This window comes from Nomascus leucogenys, chromosome 20, assembly GCF_006542625.1.
Source record: "Nomascus leucogenys isolate Asia chromosome 20, Asia_NLE_v1, whole genome shotgun sequence".
Lineage (NCBI taxonomy): Eukaryota > Metazoa > Chordata > Mammalia > Primates > Hylobatidae > Nomascus > Nomascus leucogenys.
The window spans coordinates 607,316-623,313 of record NC_044400.1 but is presented as its reverse complement, the minus strand read 5'-3'; the positions used below and the strand labels follow the sequence as shown (position 1 = coordinate 623,313).

Here is a 15,998-nt window from a genome sequence, read left to right as displayed (position 1 = left end):
AATCCGCCCACTTCAGCCTCCCAAAGTGCTAGGATTACAGGCTTGAGCCACTGCACCTGTCCAATTTTTCTTTTTTTTTTTTTTTTTGAGACAGGGTGTTGTTCTGTCTCCCAAGCTGGAGTGCAGTGATGTGATCATAGCTCACTGCAGCCTCGACCTCCTGTGCTCAAGTGATCGTTTTGCCTCATCCTCCTGAGAAGCTGGGACCACAGGTGTAAACCACCATGCCTGGCCAATTTTTCAATTTTTGTAGAGACGAGATCTCACTATGTTGCCCAAGCTGGTCTTGAATTCTGGCCTCAAGCAATCCTCCCGCCTTAGCATCCTGAGTAGCTGAGACTACAGGTACACACCACCATGCCTGGCTAATTTAAAACATTTTTTGTAGAGATGGGGTCTCGTTATATTGGCCAGGCTGGTCTTGAACTCCTGGCCTCAAGTGATCCTCCTGCCTCAGCCTCCCAAAGTCTTGGGATTACAGGCATGAGCCCACTGTGCCTGGCTTCTGAGTTATTTTAAACCACTTAGTAGCCTTTGTGCTTAGCTGGGACTCCATTGTTTGCAAAAATGTAAGCAGCTCTAGTCTTTTTTTTTTTTTTTTTTTTGAGACGGAGTCTCGCTCTGTGGCCCAGGCTGGAGTGCAGTGGCGCCATCTCGGCTCACTGCAAGCTCCGCCTCCCGGGTTCACGCCATTCTCCTGCCTCAGCCTCTCCGAGTAGCTGGGACTACAGGCGCCCGCCACCACGCCCGGCTAATTTTTTTTTGTATTTTTAGTAGAGACGGGGTTTCACCGTGGTCTCGATCTCCTGACCTCGTGATCCGCCCGCCTCGGCCTCCCAAAGTGCTGGGATTACAAGCGTGAGCCACCGCGCCCGGCCAGCAGCTCTATTCTTTTGAAGATAACAAAAGTATTTTCATACTGAGTTAACCTGGAGTCAGTTTTCACTGCTGGATATTTACGTTAAGCCAGGGATAAGTGTCAGAATAGCTCCCTCCGCACCTGGTGAAGAGGGCACATGAGCTGCGTGCGTCCACGACCCACTGATTGCAAGAAAACCCAGGTCCCCTGGCACAGAGGTGCTGGGGGACGGCGTCACAGCCTCGTCTTATGCAGCTTACTGGTCACGGAGCTGGTGCTGTGGGTGCTTCTGAGGACACCTCTCGGGAAGAGCGGTGGCCCTTGTCTTGGACTGTGGCCGGGGGGGCGTGGGCCCCGGGATGACCTGTCCTCCTCCTCCCCTGACAGAATCCCTGGAGAAGTGGGAGCGTCTGACCGTGGCAGATGCGCTGGAGCCCGTCCAGTTTGAAGATGGAGAGAAAATTGTGGTCCAGGGAGAGCCTGGGGACGACTTTTACATCATCACGGAGGTGAGACGTGCTTCCCACGTCGGGGCTCTGGGTGTGTGCTGGGGCAGCGGCACCTCCTACCTTCTCCTCTTCCACTGCCCGCCTCACCCTCCCTCTGGAGTCAGTGCTGCTCTGTGACCGCACGCCCGTCCGGGGCCTCCATGGGGTGGGTGGGCCATGGCCTCACACTCCTGCTACCAAGATTTCTCCCGCCCTCTAGCATCAAAAGGCTCCCTTCTTAGAAAGGTGGCTGGTGCCTAATCTGCATGTGTGATAAAACTGCATGAAACTGGCCAGGTGCAGTGGCTCACGCCTGTAATCCCAGCACTTTGGGAGGCTGAGACGGGTGGATCACCTGAGGTCAGGAGTTCGAGACCAGCCTGGCCAACATGGTGATACCCCATCTCTACTAAAAATACAAAAATTAGCCGGGTATGGTGGTGCGCGCCTGTAATCCCAGCTACTTGGGAGGCTGAAGCAGGAGAATCGCTTGAACCCGGGAGGTGGAGGTTGCAGTGAGCCGAGATCACACCATTGCCCTCCAGCATGGACAACAGAGTGAAATTCCGTCTCAAAAAAAAAAAAAAAAAAAGTAAAATAAAAAACCTGCATGAAACCTGCACACAGGGCGTGTGAGGGTGGGTAGAGCTGAGGAGGGAGTGGGGTGGGGGATGGCATCGCGTCCGCATCCCGGCCATGGCGTGGCGCTGTGTGTACACAGCAGGTCACTGTTGGGGGCATCACATACATTTAGGGTACTCAGGATCTCTCTATATTATTTCTAACAACCGCACTCAAATCCACAATGATGGCAAAATTAAAAGTTTAATTTTAAAAAGACGGTGGCAGCTTCTCTATCTGGACGTGTGTGAGTCATTTTTGCCGTCTCACGCCACGTCCCCACCACGGGCAGGCGACAGGTGGCTCCATGGAGTCCCCGGGATGTGCTGGGGCCACAGTCCGTGGTGGCCCCACACAGAGTGTTGGGTGGGCTGAGCAGCTGTCGTGAGGACAGGGCAGGAATTCGCGTGTGAACTTCCATTCCGGGTGCCGGCAAGGGACTCCGTGCCTGTGAGTTAGCAGGTGGGACTCCAGAGGTGGGGCTCGGACACTGGACCTAATTGAGGACTGGCTACAACAGGGCCAGGGTACAATCCACTCTCCATAAGCCACGCCCACCAGTACACCAGTGTCAGTTTACCGTTGCCATGACAATACCCGTGAGCTCCTGCCCTTTCCATGGCAGTGAGGCCCGATGACCCGGAAAATTACCACCCTTCACCAGAGAGCTCTGTATAATCCACCGCTTAATGTGCATATAATTTAAAGTGGGTATAAATGGGACTGCAAAAGTGCCCTGAGATGCTACCCTCAGTGCACTGCCTAGCGGGAGCGGCTCAGAGCTGTAACACCAAACACTGCTGCCTCAGTAAAGCTGTTCATTCCACCTGCTGCTGGCCCTCGAATCCTGTCCTGGGCAAAGTCAAGAACCCTCGCGGGCTAAGCCCCACTTTGGGCCCCACATGTCCTGCATCACCTGTGCCCCATGGTTATTTGAACTGTGGCCTGCCCGGCGATCTGAAGCCCCCTCTCTTCGGATTAATGCTGGACGAACTGGGCCGGAACCCCAGTGCCAGCAGTGTGTCCGTCGCCCAGAGGCTCTGTCTGGGGCCTCCCTGAGAGGAACCCCCTCCCCAAGTGGCCCCGGGCAGGAATGAGTGACCTGTCCAGGCTGTGTGGTGACCTGCCTGGCTCTGCAGACACACGTATGCTCCTGTGTGTCTGACATGTTCGCCACGTCTCCGGCCCTCAAGGGCGAGCAGGATCTCACGCTTGCATGCTCCCTAAGCACATGCCCCAACTCTGTACCTGCCATCGGGAAATGCGTGCGTCAGGGTGGCGGAGTTGAAGGTCCCATCCTCGCCGAAACACCCGCAGCTGTGGGCAGTGACGAGGATCATTTCAGGTCCAGAAGGAGGGCACCTCCCTGCCCTGGGGGCTGCTGGAAAGAAACGGGAGGTCAGCAAAGAGCTCAAGTCCCAGTGGATGTTTGGTGACTTCGGCAAATTCGGGAGCCAGCGTCTTGGTTCAAAACAGCAGAAGCCCAGCAATGCAGCCGGGGCCGCTGATGGCGTTGGACAGGGCCGCTGATGGCGTTGGATGAGGCCGCTGATGGCGCTGGAAGATGCTCACTGCCGCCAGAACACAGGCTGAAAAGCAAGAAGCTGGAGTAAGAACCTGCGGGAAGAAGTTTGTGTTTCGCTGGAGACCCAGGCTGGGGCCCCTGCACCTGCAGATCCTCATTACCATTCGTTGAGGGGCACATTCAGGGCCTCTCCCGCCCCTCATCCCTGGTGCTTCCCACTGCGGCTCTACCATGAGGAAAGATCTGGAAGGCTGGGGTAGAGCAGGAGAAACAGCAGAGGCCGGAGGGAGCCAGTCCGGCTGGGGGATCTGAGACGCCGGGAGATTTCTGCTGACCTGGAAGAAGCACCAAGGCAGGTCTCGACAGGGCAGCCACCTTCACGGATCTCCACACGGTGGATTTGGGGTTCCGGGACCTGAGTCACTTCCGTCTCCATGTCCCAGAATGCTCGTTGTGTGAATGAATTAATGAATGCATGAAGGAATGGTGCTTGTCTCCAACCTAAAAGTACAGCAGGCTGCACGGACATTCACGAAGGGGGTCCCTGCTGGGCAGCCGTTCTCAGGCAGTATTTCCGGTCGATAGAGTAGGAGACTCGTTCAACAGTAACGCTTCTTTAAAAAAAGGAGAGAAGGAGGAGGCAAAGGATGAAACCACAGGCAGCCCAAGTGATGATTCTGGCCAGCGTTGAAGGAGGCTCTGGCGGGCCCCGAGAGGGGAGTGACCCCAGCCGTGATTCCAGAGTGCGCGCCCGCCTGTGTACAGAGGAGAGGATGCCAGCGTGCACGCCTGCCCATGTGCAGAGGAGAGGATGCCAGCGTCATGTTCGCCCGTGAGCAGAGGAGAGGATCGCAAACCCACTGCTGAAATCTGGTGTATTAAAGGCGGCTGTTGGGCGCGGTGGCTCATGCTGTAATCCCAGCACTTTGGGAGGCCAAGGTAGGAGGAGGATCACTTGAGCCCAGTCGTTCAAGACCAGCCCGGGCAACATAGTGAGACCCCATCTCTACTAAAAATTTAAAAATGATCAGCACCATAAGACAGGTGAAAAAATTAGCTGGGTGTGGTAGGTGCACACCTGTAGTCCCAGCTACTTGGGAGGCTGAGGCGGGAGGATCGCTTGAGCTCAGGAGTTCAAGGCTGCAGTGAGTTATGATTGCGCCATTGCGCTCCAGCCTGGGCAACAGAGAGAGACCCTGTCTCAAAACAAAAACCCAAAACCAAAAAAAGATGGCTTCAAATTCTTGGTTGTCTTTCCTGTGGAAAAGGGGAGTCTAACCCCCTCCCCTTGATGCTGGGCTGGCTTAGGTACACACCTGACGGACAGAATGCAGTGGAATGATGTCGTAGGTTACCCAAGACTGGGTCCTCCAAAGCCTTACAGCTTCCACCACAGCCTCTGGGAACCTTGCTCCCGGGATGTTCTTCTTGGGGCCCAGCAGCTGTGCTCGGAGACGCCCAACCGGGCAGCGCAGCCCCAGCCTCAGCCAGCGCAGCCGTGAACGCCCAGTGTCAACAGCCGCCATATGACTGTGCCATCTTGGATGTCCCGCCAGCTGGGTCTTCCGATGAGGTCACCCCCCGCCTCTATCTGGCTGCAACCCCAGGGAGACCCTGAGTGAGAACCGCCCGGCTGAGCCCCTCCAACCCCCGAACTGTGAAGCGTAACAACAAATTGTGGTTTAAGTTGCTGGCTTTGGGAATGGCTTCTCAGTTCTCACCAGTTATCGCTACTGAAATTAGTATGGAAGTAGAACCCTTCCTTGCCTAGACAACAGAGCAATGGCGGTGGCTCTCCCGGCCACTCCACTGCCAGCAGGATGACTTCAGTGACAGGTGGAAAGGCAGATATCTTTAGTTACTCTAGGTTTTACAACCATTGACAAGAAACTGGTGTTTACAGGCTGAATCTGGCCCGGAGACAAATTTATGTTGGCCTGTGCAGTGTTTTTTTAAAACATTTGGATTACTTGTTGATATTTTACAGTCAGGAGATTTCACATAAAAATCTGGGTCGCTGGCCGGGCGCGGTGGCTCACGCCTGTAATCCCAGCACTTTGGGAGGCCAAGGCAGATGGATCACTTGAGGTCAGGAGTTCGAGACCAACCTGGCCAACACGGTGAAACCCCGTCTCTACTAAAAATACAAAAATTAGCCGGGTGTGGTAGCAGGCGCCTGTAATCCCGGCTAGTGGGAGGCTGAGGCATAAGAATCACTTAAACCCAGGAGGCAGAGGTTGTAGTGAGCTGAGATCATGCCATTGTACTCCAGCCTGGGCCACAGAGCCAAGAGCCTGTCTCAAAAAAAAATAAATCTGGATCTCTTACTTCTCTTTAAAAATCTGACATCCGGCCACACTGGACCTGTAGCCCCATCTGGCCGTACCCAGCTGGAGCTGAGAGGCAGTTGCCCCTTCTGGTGTGAAAGGCTTCCCAGCTTTCCGCAGCCCCGCCCGGCCCTGCTCTCAGCTCCTCAGCCGTCTCTGCAGGCACTTGGGGGCTTCTGAGTTGGCAGCCTCGGTTTTGATGGTCTTGAAACAGAGAGGATGGGTAGCTGTGGCTGATTCAGACAATCACCCATTATTCTCTGCAGAGCAAGGCCCCCTCCCAGCTGAGCCCAAGGCCCCGTGTAGGAAAATCATGAAAATGTATGTGGGGGCGGGGGGCGTGAATCATCTGCATCTTCTCGGAGAGCAGATCGTGAAAATGTGTGTGGGGGGCATGGATTGTGGGTGTGTCTTCACGGAGAGCGTCTTCACGGCGTGCGTCTTCTCGGAGAGCAGATGATGAAAATGTGTGTGGGGCGCATGGATCGTCCGTGTGTCTTCACGGAGAGCGTCTTCACAGAGAGCACATCAAGGCTGCACACGTGGTGTTCTCACCCCAGCACGGAGGAGATGGCGTCACCAAGTCACGCAGCGTGTTCTGAGTGTTGAGGATGTGCCGGGCGTCCTGGGAGCCCCCCACGCACACCGCGTGTGACCCAACCGCACCCCGGCGGGGGGATTCTGCCGGCCGTGCCCTCCGCATCCACGCCAGTGCCATCGGCCGAGGACAGGCATGGGGACTGGCGAGGGGCAGATGCCACCTCCCGCAGCTGGGAGGCTCTGTCCGCGGTGCCTTCACCGTGGCTGTGCCCGACTCCGCGATCCCAGTCTTGCCAGCGCAACTTCTGGTGTTTTCCGCCTTCTGCCCCTCTGTCCACTCCCTGGCTGAAGACTCGGATTTTTACCTTCTTGTGTGTTTTGCCGGCTCTGGGAGCCAGGCCCCGCAGTGGCGCATCTGCTAAAGGCCATTATGGCTGATTTTCGTGATCTTGGGGGGCTCACCCGGCTCTGCGGCAGTGTGGTTTTGTGTTGGGAACAGCTGCTTCCTGCAGGCTCCCTGCAGAGTCCCCAGGAGGGGTGCTGGGGTCAGATGCTGGCTGCCCCCTCCCCAGGAGCCTCCACGCGCCCCTGCACAGGTTTCCCAGAAAGGCTCTGAGGAGGGGGGATGTGGGGAGGGGCCTGCTGGCGTCTGTGGGGAGAGTGGAGCGCTGTGCAGGGTGCCCTGACCGCTGACAGAGTGTGTGTGGGGGTCGGGAGGGGAGGTGAGGGGGGCTGTGCAGATTCACATAAAACAGCGCCTTGCACGGCCTCCGGGATGAAACTCAACCCGAGGGAAGGTATCGCTTTCATAGCGCTGTAAAATGTATTTGAAAGGGTCTCCTTGGCAACCTGGATCTTTTTCGCTTTTCCTCAGTCATCAGCCAAGTTTGGTAAGTCACAGGGCGACCCCAGGGTGCAGGGATCAGAGGCTCGGAACCGACGCGCTTTGGAGCCTTTTGCGGTTTCCAGCTGTGGACTCTGCGTCCAGGGTGGCCACCGACAGCATCAGACAGGTGCGGCGGCGCCCGGCCGGTGGGGCGGCTTCTCGGCAGGCGCCGGAGGCTCGGTGGCTGCTCTTGTGGCCGCCTTTTGTGTTCCTTGAAGCAGCGTGTGGAGGAGATGCCGGTCCCCAGCTCTCCCTGGGGCCGGCATCCTGCCCTGTCTGTTCACTGTCATTCTTCCTCCAGCAGTTTCTAAAGCACATTGTTTTGTAAATCATGGCCTTGGTGGGTCGCAGATGCCCTGTGCATGAGGCCTCATCCCTGTAGGGCCACGGAGCTCCCGCCTCAGCCTTCTCTCCTCCCGCCTGCCCTCCACCTGGGGCCTCCTGCTCCCCTTGGCTCTCCAGGGTGGACACCAGTGAGGACTGGCCCAGTCTGCAATGGTGGCCTGCTGTCTGCTGTGCCTTGCTCCCACTCTGCCCGAAGATGTGATTGTTTCGGGAGCTGATTTCCCTCAGGTGTGGGGACCCCGGCCCCGCACAGGTGTGGAAAACAGCCTCTGCTCACACCTGTGAGGCATGAACAGCTGCAGGCCTCGGGGGCAACTCCGCTGCAGAGATGAGCTGGGCGCCATGGAGGCAGCCGGGAAGGCAGGGCCGGGCTGCAGGACCCCCGACTCCCACGACCCCCCGTGGGTCTCTGCAGGAGCAGGGCCCCTCCTGGGTGGAGGCTGCTTTTCCTTGCCCCTAACTCCATGGGGTCACGCCCACTGTCTCTGAAGCTGTGGGGAGCTGCCAGCCCCTCAGACATCCCATCCCCACAGCTGTTGGAAAATATTCTCAGCAGACTGGAGGTCACTCCTCCGCAGGCCTGTGGGTTGTGAACCTGGGAGCTGCAGACATGGAGATGGAAAGCTGAGGTGCCCACCACACCCTGTGCATCGGCAGGAGCCCTGAGCCCCAGGGCCTGGGCGTCCTGCATCCTTGTGAGGCCTGCACCTGCCGTCAGCCTCGGGGTGAGCGGAGCCGGATATTTCTAGGGGCTCTTACCAAAGGTTGGGGAGCAGCCCCGGGCCCCAGGAGCTCTAAACGGGACGGGGACAGAGTCCTCGGTCCTGTGGCAATGGGAGCAGAGGTGTTATCTCTGTGCCCTGCCTCGGGCGGACACCCGGCTCGCTCCCCAGTGACAGTGGCATCCAGGGCCTAGTGGCGAGGCGGCAGCGTGTGCCAGGGCTGCGCGGGCTCCTGGAGGGGGGGACCGTCCAGCTGTTCTGTCACCTCACCTCAGACGGGAAAGTGGAGCAGCCTTCGGCCAGGGCTGGGTTCCTTGCGCTCCATTTGGGGCTGCACGCCTGCTTTTCCAGGCCCCTGGAGTTCCCCTCCCGGAGACCTCCCCACAGCCTGGGGGCAGCTGGACCCTGGGGGCCGGTTCCCCGTAAAGATCCCGAGACCGAAATTCCCCAGCTTGCTCCCATACGGGGCGGCAGCGGCCTGGGAGGCGTTGCCGTGGGAATGCTAGATTGGATTTATCTCCTCTCTTATCAAATTAATTTTATGAATGTCCACAGCGTTGAAACAACTGCAGAACAACACGTTGCAAAGCTGCCCTTGGGCCTGGGAACTTTTCCTGGCTCCTCAGAGCCCCGCGCCTCCTCCCCGCCGACGCCTGAACCAGGGGACGGCTGAATGTTCAAAATCCATGGGTCGCTGCTGGATGCTTTTAGGAAGGGGACCCCTGCAAAACAGGACCCCTGGGGGACCCCGTGCACGCCCCGTCGTCGGGTGGGGTCAGCTGGGACCCGGCCTGCACCACAGGGCTCCTGGCTGGGGTCTCCGACGGTGCCGGTGCCATAGTTTGAAGCGTTGCTGCTTACTTGTGGTGCTGCTTACTACTTGTGGTGGCCCTTTCGCTTCCTACTTGTCGCCCTTTTGGGGTCGCCTTCTGAAGGAGGCTCAGCTGGAGTGCCGGAGCCACAGGGGTCTAAGCCACACGTGTTTCCCAGGCATCAGCTCCAGTCCCGGGGCTGGAGAGATGCCGTGCACCGCAGGCACGCCCTGTCCTCTCTCCGGCTGGCATTCTAGGGGCGTGAGATGCTTTGGAAGGACATGAGGGCTTGGAAGAGACATGAAGCAGGACCCGACACAGAGAGTGCTGGGAGTGGTGTCACTTGGGCTGCAGGGAGGGTGGAGGGGCCGTGGCCATGCGGTGGCCGTGGGGCAGGGGCCTGGATACCAGGAGGAAGGAGGCTGCAGGCAGCGGTCCAAGGTGGGAGAGTGGGCAGGGCGAGTCTGGGGGGCTCTGGTTGCAGAGCTCTGCTGACCGGGGTTGGCACACCAGCGTTACTCTGGGTATGACGGCCGCGATGGCAGGAGTTGGGGGCTGATTTGCAGAGGAGGGAGATAGTCCAGCTGCTTTGCTGAGGGCCGTGCTGTGTGGAGAGTAAACCAGACAGCAGCAGGCCGGCCGCGGCGCAGGGCAGTCACCCTGAGGGGACGGCGGGGGATGGGGGAGGGCTCGGGGACTGCTGGGCAGGCAGGGGGGACCGGGTATTGAAGTAGGAGTAGGAGTCTGCCAGATGGAGGGCATCCTGACAGCCGCAGGGACACAGGAGTGCAGGGGCACAGGGGAGGGTGGGGCGAGGCTGCGCAATAGCGGAGCTGCAAACCCCGGGCAGGGGAGGCTCCTGCGCCCCCCGAGCTCCTTGACGAGGGTGTGAAAGACGCTTCGGAACATCCTGCCCGGACACCGCAGCCTCTTCTGAGAGCCACATGAGAAGTGCTCAGAACCACATCCCTGGCCCACCCTTGGCCTCAGGGCCCTGCCGGGAGCCTGCAGTCAACCTTCCGGAGGCCTAAGAGTATCTGCCTGTGGGGGAACCTGCACTGGCCGCGTGTCCTCTCTCCTCTCGCGGGTCAGGGCAGGTGAGACCCACCGAGGCGCCGGGCTTGGCCTCTGCCCAGTGGTCACTGTGGGTGGGTGCCAAGTCTTCCCTGTCTGAGGGAAATCTCAGAGCATCTTGAAAGGGAGCCCATTTGGCCTGGCCTCTAGCAGGAAAATAAAAACATTCCTTCTGGGCTGGACTGGAAGAAACGCTTTTCCAGAACCCCAGGGCTGGGCTCTGAGCCCTCCACCTGGGCCCCGTGTGGACTGTGCACGCGGACATCTGCGCGGGGACAGTGACGGTTCCGGGGCCCTTGGGGTCTGGCCCTGGGGTGGCCCCGTCCGTGGGGTCTGCGGGCTCGCCGGCCAGGGTCATTATAGCTGTGAGAGCTTCCTCGGGTCTTAGAGGGGTTCTGGCCTCACCCTGCCTGCTGTCCACCGGGTGCCAGCATCCCTCCCCTGGGCTGCGAGTGCCCCTGCTCTGCTCAGACCCTGCTGGGGCGGGCTCCTGAGTGCTCCAGTGGCCACAGCCGACCGAGAGGGACACACAAGTCCACCCGGCTCTGACCCACATCCCTCTGGTTGCAGGGCAGCCTCGTCATCCCAGGAGTAGGGGAGGGGCTGCATGCCCCCCCAGCCCCCCTTTGTAGGCAAAGCTCCCCCAGGGCCTGGGCACAACGGGCTGTGTCCCGGGCACATCGCGGCTGCCCTCTCCCAGTGAGGTGGACGTTCGGCCCAGCAGCTTGGGGGCCGGGGAGAGCTTCCCAGCGCCCAGCTGAACTGTGCGATGGCTCGAGGGGACAACTGTTTTCCCAAAGGCATGGGACGTCTTCACTTGCCTTTCAGCATAAGTGAGTTTCGATGTGAATTGGGGCAGCCGGCAGGCTGTTCTCCATGTGGATAGAGGGCCAGGTGTGAGGCTGAGGCCTTGGTCAGCTCACACTCAGGGTTTCTGCTTTGGGAGACAAGAACCTTCAAAGTAATTCTTCAAGTAAAATGCCGCTTGCGGACGGAGACAGGGATGCTGACGCATCTTCAGCAAAGGATGGTCCCATTTGTCTGATTCCTTTGACAAGTGCCTTTGCCTTGATATTTTCTCTCTGATTTGTTTTTTGTTAATGTAAGTAACATTATACAAAGTTTAACACCCTCTCCCCCACCAAAAAAAAAAACTCTAAAAAGCACCATCTTCCTCCCTCCCTCAACCCTCCCCTCCCAGAGACCGAACCACCCCCTGTGGGCCCCGGCTTTCCATTGCAGACATTTCCAGATCTTGTTTCCCACCCGTATCTTGGGGCACCGCCGCACAGGCGTTCCCAGACGAGACAGATGTGGAATGCAGTGGCTGGTTCCAAGGTCCCGGATTACCCTTACCAGATTCCTGGCAGCAAAGTGAGGAGACTTAAGCACCATGCGAAGACTATTGCCATAAAGACGGATGTTTTGGCTGGGAAAATCCTAACAGATGCGCAGTTCTGGACAAATCGATTTGCAGCACCCCAGGGTCGTCCACCCACCGAAGCGGGGGCTGGCCGTGGTGGCTGTGGTCATGCAGGCAGTGGGTTATGCACATCCCCTGCCTTGTGGGGGGGCGGTCTGCTTCCCTCCTCCCAGACCTTCTGATATGTTGAGTGGGGCTGGGGCCCTCGGGCGCTTGGTCGTTCTGGGAAGTCCGCATGCCCGGGGCGGGCCAGCTCCAGGTGGTGAACAGTGGTCTCCGGGAGGAAGCTGTCCTCATGTGTTCTAAATTTGGCCACGCATGTCTCTCTGATTCAACAGCCAGGTTCTCAGTCCCACAGCTGTGGCCTCCTGGCCCCGCTGCCCCTCTCCAGAGTCAGCCGCCGGAGGCACTTGGTGAAAAGGCTCCTGAGGGGGCAGCTTCCCCAGGAGCAGGACACAAGGTCACCTACCCTGTGGCTCGGCCATGCCTCCAGGACAGGGGTGGGAAACATGCGGGCCAGACCGAGGGGGTGCTTAGCGGCACACGGGGCTGTGGCCTTACCCTGGCCATGACCCCCGAGCATGGGTGAGACTGGGGGGCAGTCTGAGCTGAGGCCATAGGTGGAGTGAGTTGAGGTTCCAATGGCCAGGCCCTTTTAAAAATGTTTTGTTTTTGGCCGGGCGCGGTGGCTCACGCTTGTAATCCCAGCACTTTGGGAGGCCGAGGCGGGCGGATCACGAGGTCAGGAGATCGAGACCACGGTGAAACCCCGTCTCTACTAAAAATACAAAAAAATTAGCCGGGCGTGGTGGTGGGCGCCTGTAGTCCCAGCTACTCCGGAGGCTGAGGCAGGAGAATGGCGTGAACCCGGGAGGCGGAGCTTGCAGTGAGCCGAGATTGCACCACTACACTCCAGCCTGGGCGACAGAGCCAGACTCCGTCTCAAAAAAAAAAAAAAAAAGTTTTGTTTTTAAAAATTGTGATAAAATACAGATAATGTGAAATTTACCACCATGACCATTTCTAGGTGTACAGCTCCGTGGTGTTAAGCAGGTCATTTTGCTGTGCGGCTGTCACCACCATCATCTCCAGAGTGTTCATCTTCCCAGGCTGACGCTCTGTCCCCACCAAACACACACTCCCCAGCCCCCTCTCCCAGCCCTTCTAGAAAGTGGAACCACCCTCCTACTTTCTGTGCCTATGAGTTTGAACTCTACTGCCTGCTCTAAGGGGGACCTACAGGATTTGTCCCTCTGTGACTGGCTTACTTCACTTGCGTAGTGTCCTCAAGGGCCATCCATGTTGTAGCTAGCAGGTGTCAGAACGTCCCTCCTTTTCAAGGCTGAATAATACTCTGTTGTTTGAGTGGCCCACATTGTGTTTATCCAGCCAAGCCTGTTTTTTATTTTGCTGCTATTGCTGCTGCTGCCACTGATGGTGATGATGATGGTGATGATGATGGTGATGGTGATGAAGGTGATGGTGGTGATGGTGATGATGATGGAGGTGATGGTGATGATGATGGTGATGGTGATGAAGGTGATGGTGATGATGGAGGTGATGGTGATGATGGTGATGATGATGGTGATGGTGATGAAGGTGATGGTGATGATGGTGATGGTGATGATGATGGAGGTGATGGTGATGATGGTGATGATGATGGTGATGATGATGGAGGTGATGGTGATGATGATGGTGATGGTGATGAAGGTGATGGTGATGGTGATGGTGATGATGTTGATGGTGATGATGATGGAGGTGATGGTGATGATGATGGTGATGATGGTGATGATGATGGTGATGGTGATGATGGAAGTGATGATGATGGTGATGGTGATAATGGTGATAATGATGGTGGAGGTGATGAGATGGTGAAGATGGTGATGATAATGTGATACTGATGATGGTGGTGATGATGAAGGTGATAGTGATGATCATTATGGTCATGGTGATGATGAAGTTGATAGTGATGATGAAGGTGATGGTGATGGTGGTGGTGATGAAGGTGATGATGATGAAGGTGATGGTGATGGTGATCAAGGTGCTGATAATGGTGATGATGATAGTGATGAAGGTGATGTGATGACAATGGTGATGAAGGTAATGGTGATAATGGTGGTGTGAAGGTGATGACAATGATGGTGATGGTGGTGGCGATGATGGTGGTGATCATGATGGTGATGAAGGTGATGATGGTGATGATGATGATGATGATGGTCATGGTGAAGATGGTGATGATGGTTGTGATGGTGATGCTGGTGGTTATGGTGATAACAATGGTGGAGGTGCTGAGATGGTGAAGATGGTGATGATGGTGATGAAGGTGACGGTGATGATGAGATGGTGAAGATGGTGATAATGTGATAGTGATGATGATGATGGTGGTGATGATGATGAAGGTGATAGTGATGAAGGTGATGGTGGTAAAGATGATGATAGTGATCAAGGTGCTGATGATGGTGATGATAGTGATGAAGGTGATGTGATGACAATGGTGATGAAGGTAATGGTGATAATGGTGATGTGAAGGTGATGACAATGATGGTGATGGTGGAGGCGATGGTGATGGTGGTGGCGATAATGATGGTGGTGATGATCATGATGGTGATGAAGGTGATGATAGTGATGATGATGGTCATGGTGAAGACGGCGATGATGGTTGTGGCAAAGGTGATGGTGATGATGGTGATGATGGTGGAGGTGGTGGTGATGATGGTGGAAGTGATGAGGTGATGAAATGGTGAATATGGTGATGATGATGGTGATGATGAAAGTGATGATAGTGGTGATGATCATGATGGTCATGGTGGAGATGGCCATGGTGGTTGTGGTGACGGTGATGATGGTGGTGGTGGTGATGGTGGAGGTGATAATGATGGTGAAGGTGGTGATGATGAAGGTGATGGTGAGGATGGTGATGATGGTGATAGTGAAGATGATGGTGATGGTGGTGATGATGATAATGGTAATGATAAGGGTGGCAGTGGTGGTGACTAACACTTTTTTAGCTTTTACTCTGTCTCAAACATTTCCATATTTAACTTATTTAATCCTTACGAGTCTCTGAGGTAATGACCATTATCCTCCCAATATGTCTGATGAGAAAACGCACGGAGAGGAAAATTCCATGAGTTCAGACCTCACCAGCTGATAACCCCCAGCCTTTTGCAGAGGTAAAGCCCTTGGCAGTGTTCCAGGGGTACTCACATCCTTGCCTAAATCTCCCCAGAACCTGGTGGATTCTGGATAGGTTTATTTTATTTTACAGTGGGGAAACTGAGGCTTGGAGAAGTGAGGTAGCATGTCCTCAGCCACCTGGCTGAGCCGAGTCTGAAGTCCAGACCCTCATGGAGCCTGAGCTACCCCAGTCAAGCACCGCAGCTGCACAGGGGCCCAGAAAACGTCCCATGTGCCTCATCCGTCCTGCTGAGTCCTTCAGAAACTCCCCACAATCACCAGACCAGTTTTAAATAGCAATTCAGGCAAGATAAAAATCAATTAATTTGCAGCCATGGGATGTTTATTTCACCTTTTGCTGAGCTCTTCTGGTTGGCGACGGAAACTCTTGGCTGTCCGGCTTATATTTATAGCCTCTCTGAGCACGAGACTCTCCCTGGGCAGACGGGCAGTGTCCAGGGAGCTGGTGCAGTGTTGGGCCTGGGATTTGAAGGCGGCTGAGGCAGCAATGGATTCTGCCCTGAATGCATTGCTTCATGAGGGACTCCAGGGAGGTGGCAGCTGGCTGTGGCTGCACCCAGGTCACCTGCTTTCCTTCGGATCCGAGGGACACATTGCTTAGTAGTAAGACCAGCATTTGTGCTACCTCTTGGTGTCCCAGATTTCCAGAAGGATCTGCTGCTGGAGATATCCGAGCTGGACACCTTTGGGGTCCCAAGAGCCCCTAAAGGCTGCCCCAGACCCCAGCCTGCTCTTCAGCGTCCAAGAGTGCGTGTGGTCCATGAGGGATGATCGGAGCTTCTGTTGGAATTATTCCGATCTTATTCCCGTCTCCTGCGAAGCCCTGAAGGAATGAAGTGAAGCATGTGGTTAGGTTTACCCTCCTTCCACTCCTGGCTGAGCAAGTTCAAATCACCCCTCCTTGGGTGGAAGCCCAGGAAGTCGCCAGGCAGGTGAATGCAAACACCTGTCACTTGTCACTCCTGGGTTCCCAGACAGTGGCTCCCAGAATGGGCAGCTCAATAAATCTCCACTCAGGGATGGTGGAAAAATACCCCTGGGCTCCCCTCCCAGATGCAAGGTCGGGGGGCATCTGCCTGCAACACTTCCTCCCTCCGAAGTTGACGTGCTCATCTCAGGAGTTCACTCTGGAAGCGCTTTCGGGGGCCAGTGCCCCGGGCCCTGGGCGTGTTGGTCCT

The 15,998-nt window shown here is 56.5% G+C and overlaps 1 protein-coding gene across 4 annotated transcripts in view; it reads left to right on the top strand.

Moving 5' to 3' along the window:
- PRKAR1B (protein kinase cAMP-dependent type I regulatory subunit beta) overlaps nt 1-15,998 on the top strand; it is a 173,110-nt gene that overhangs the window by 141,565 nt on the left and 15,547 nt on the right. For all 4 annotated transcript variants that reach the window (XM_030801391.1, XM_030801390.1, XM_030801392.1 and 1 more), the window contains exon 9: nt 1,247-1,368. In XM_030801391.1, the coding sequence (XP_030657251.1) occupies nt 1,247-1,368 (122 nt within the window). The remainder of the gene's footprint in view (nt 1-1,246; nt 1,369-15,998) is intronic.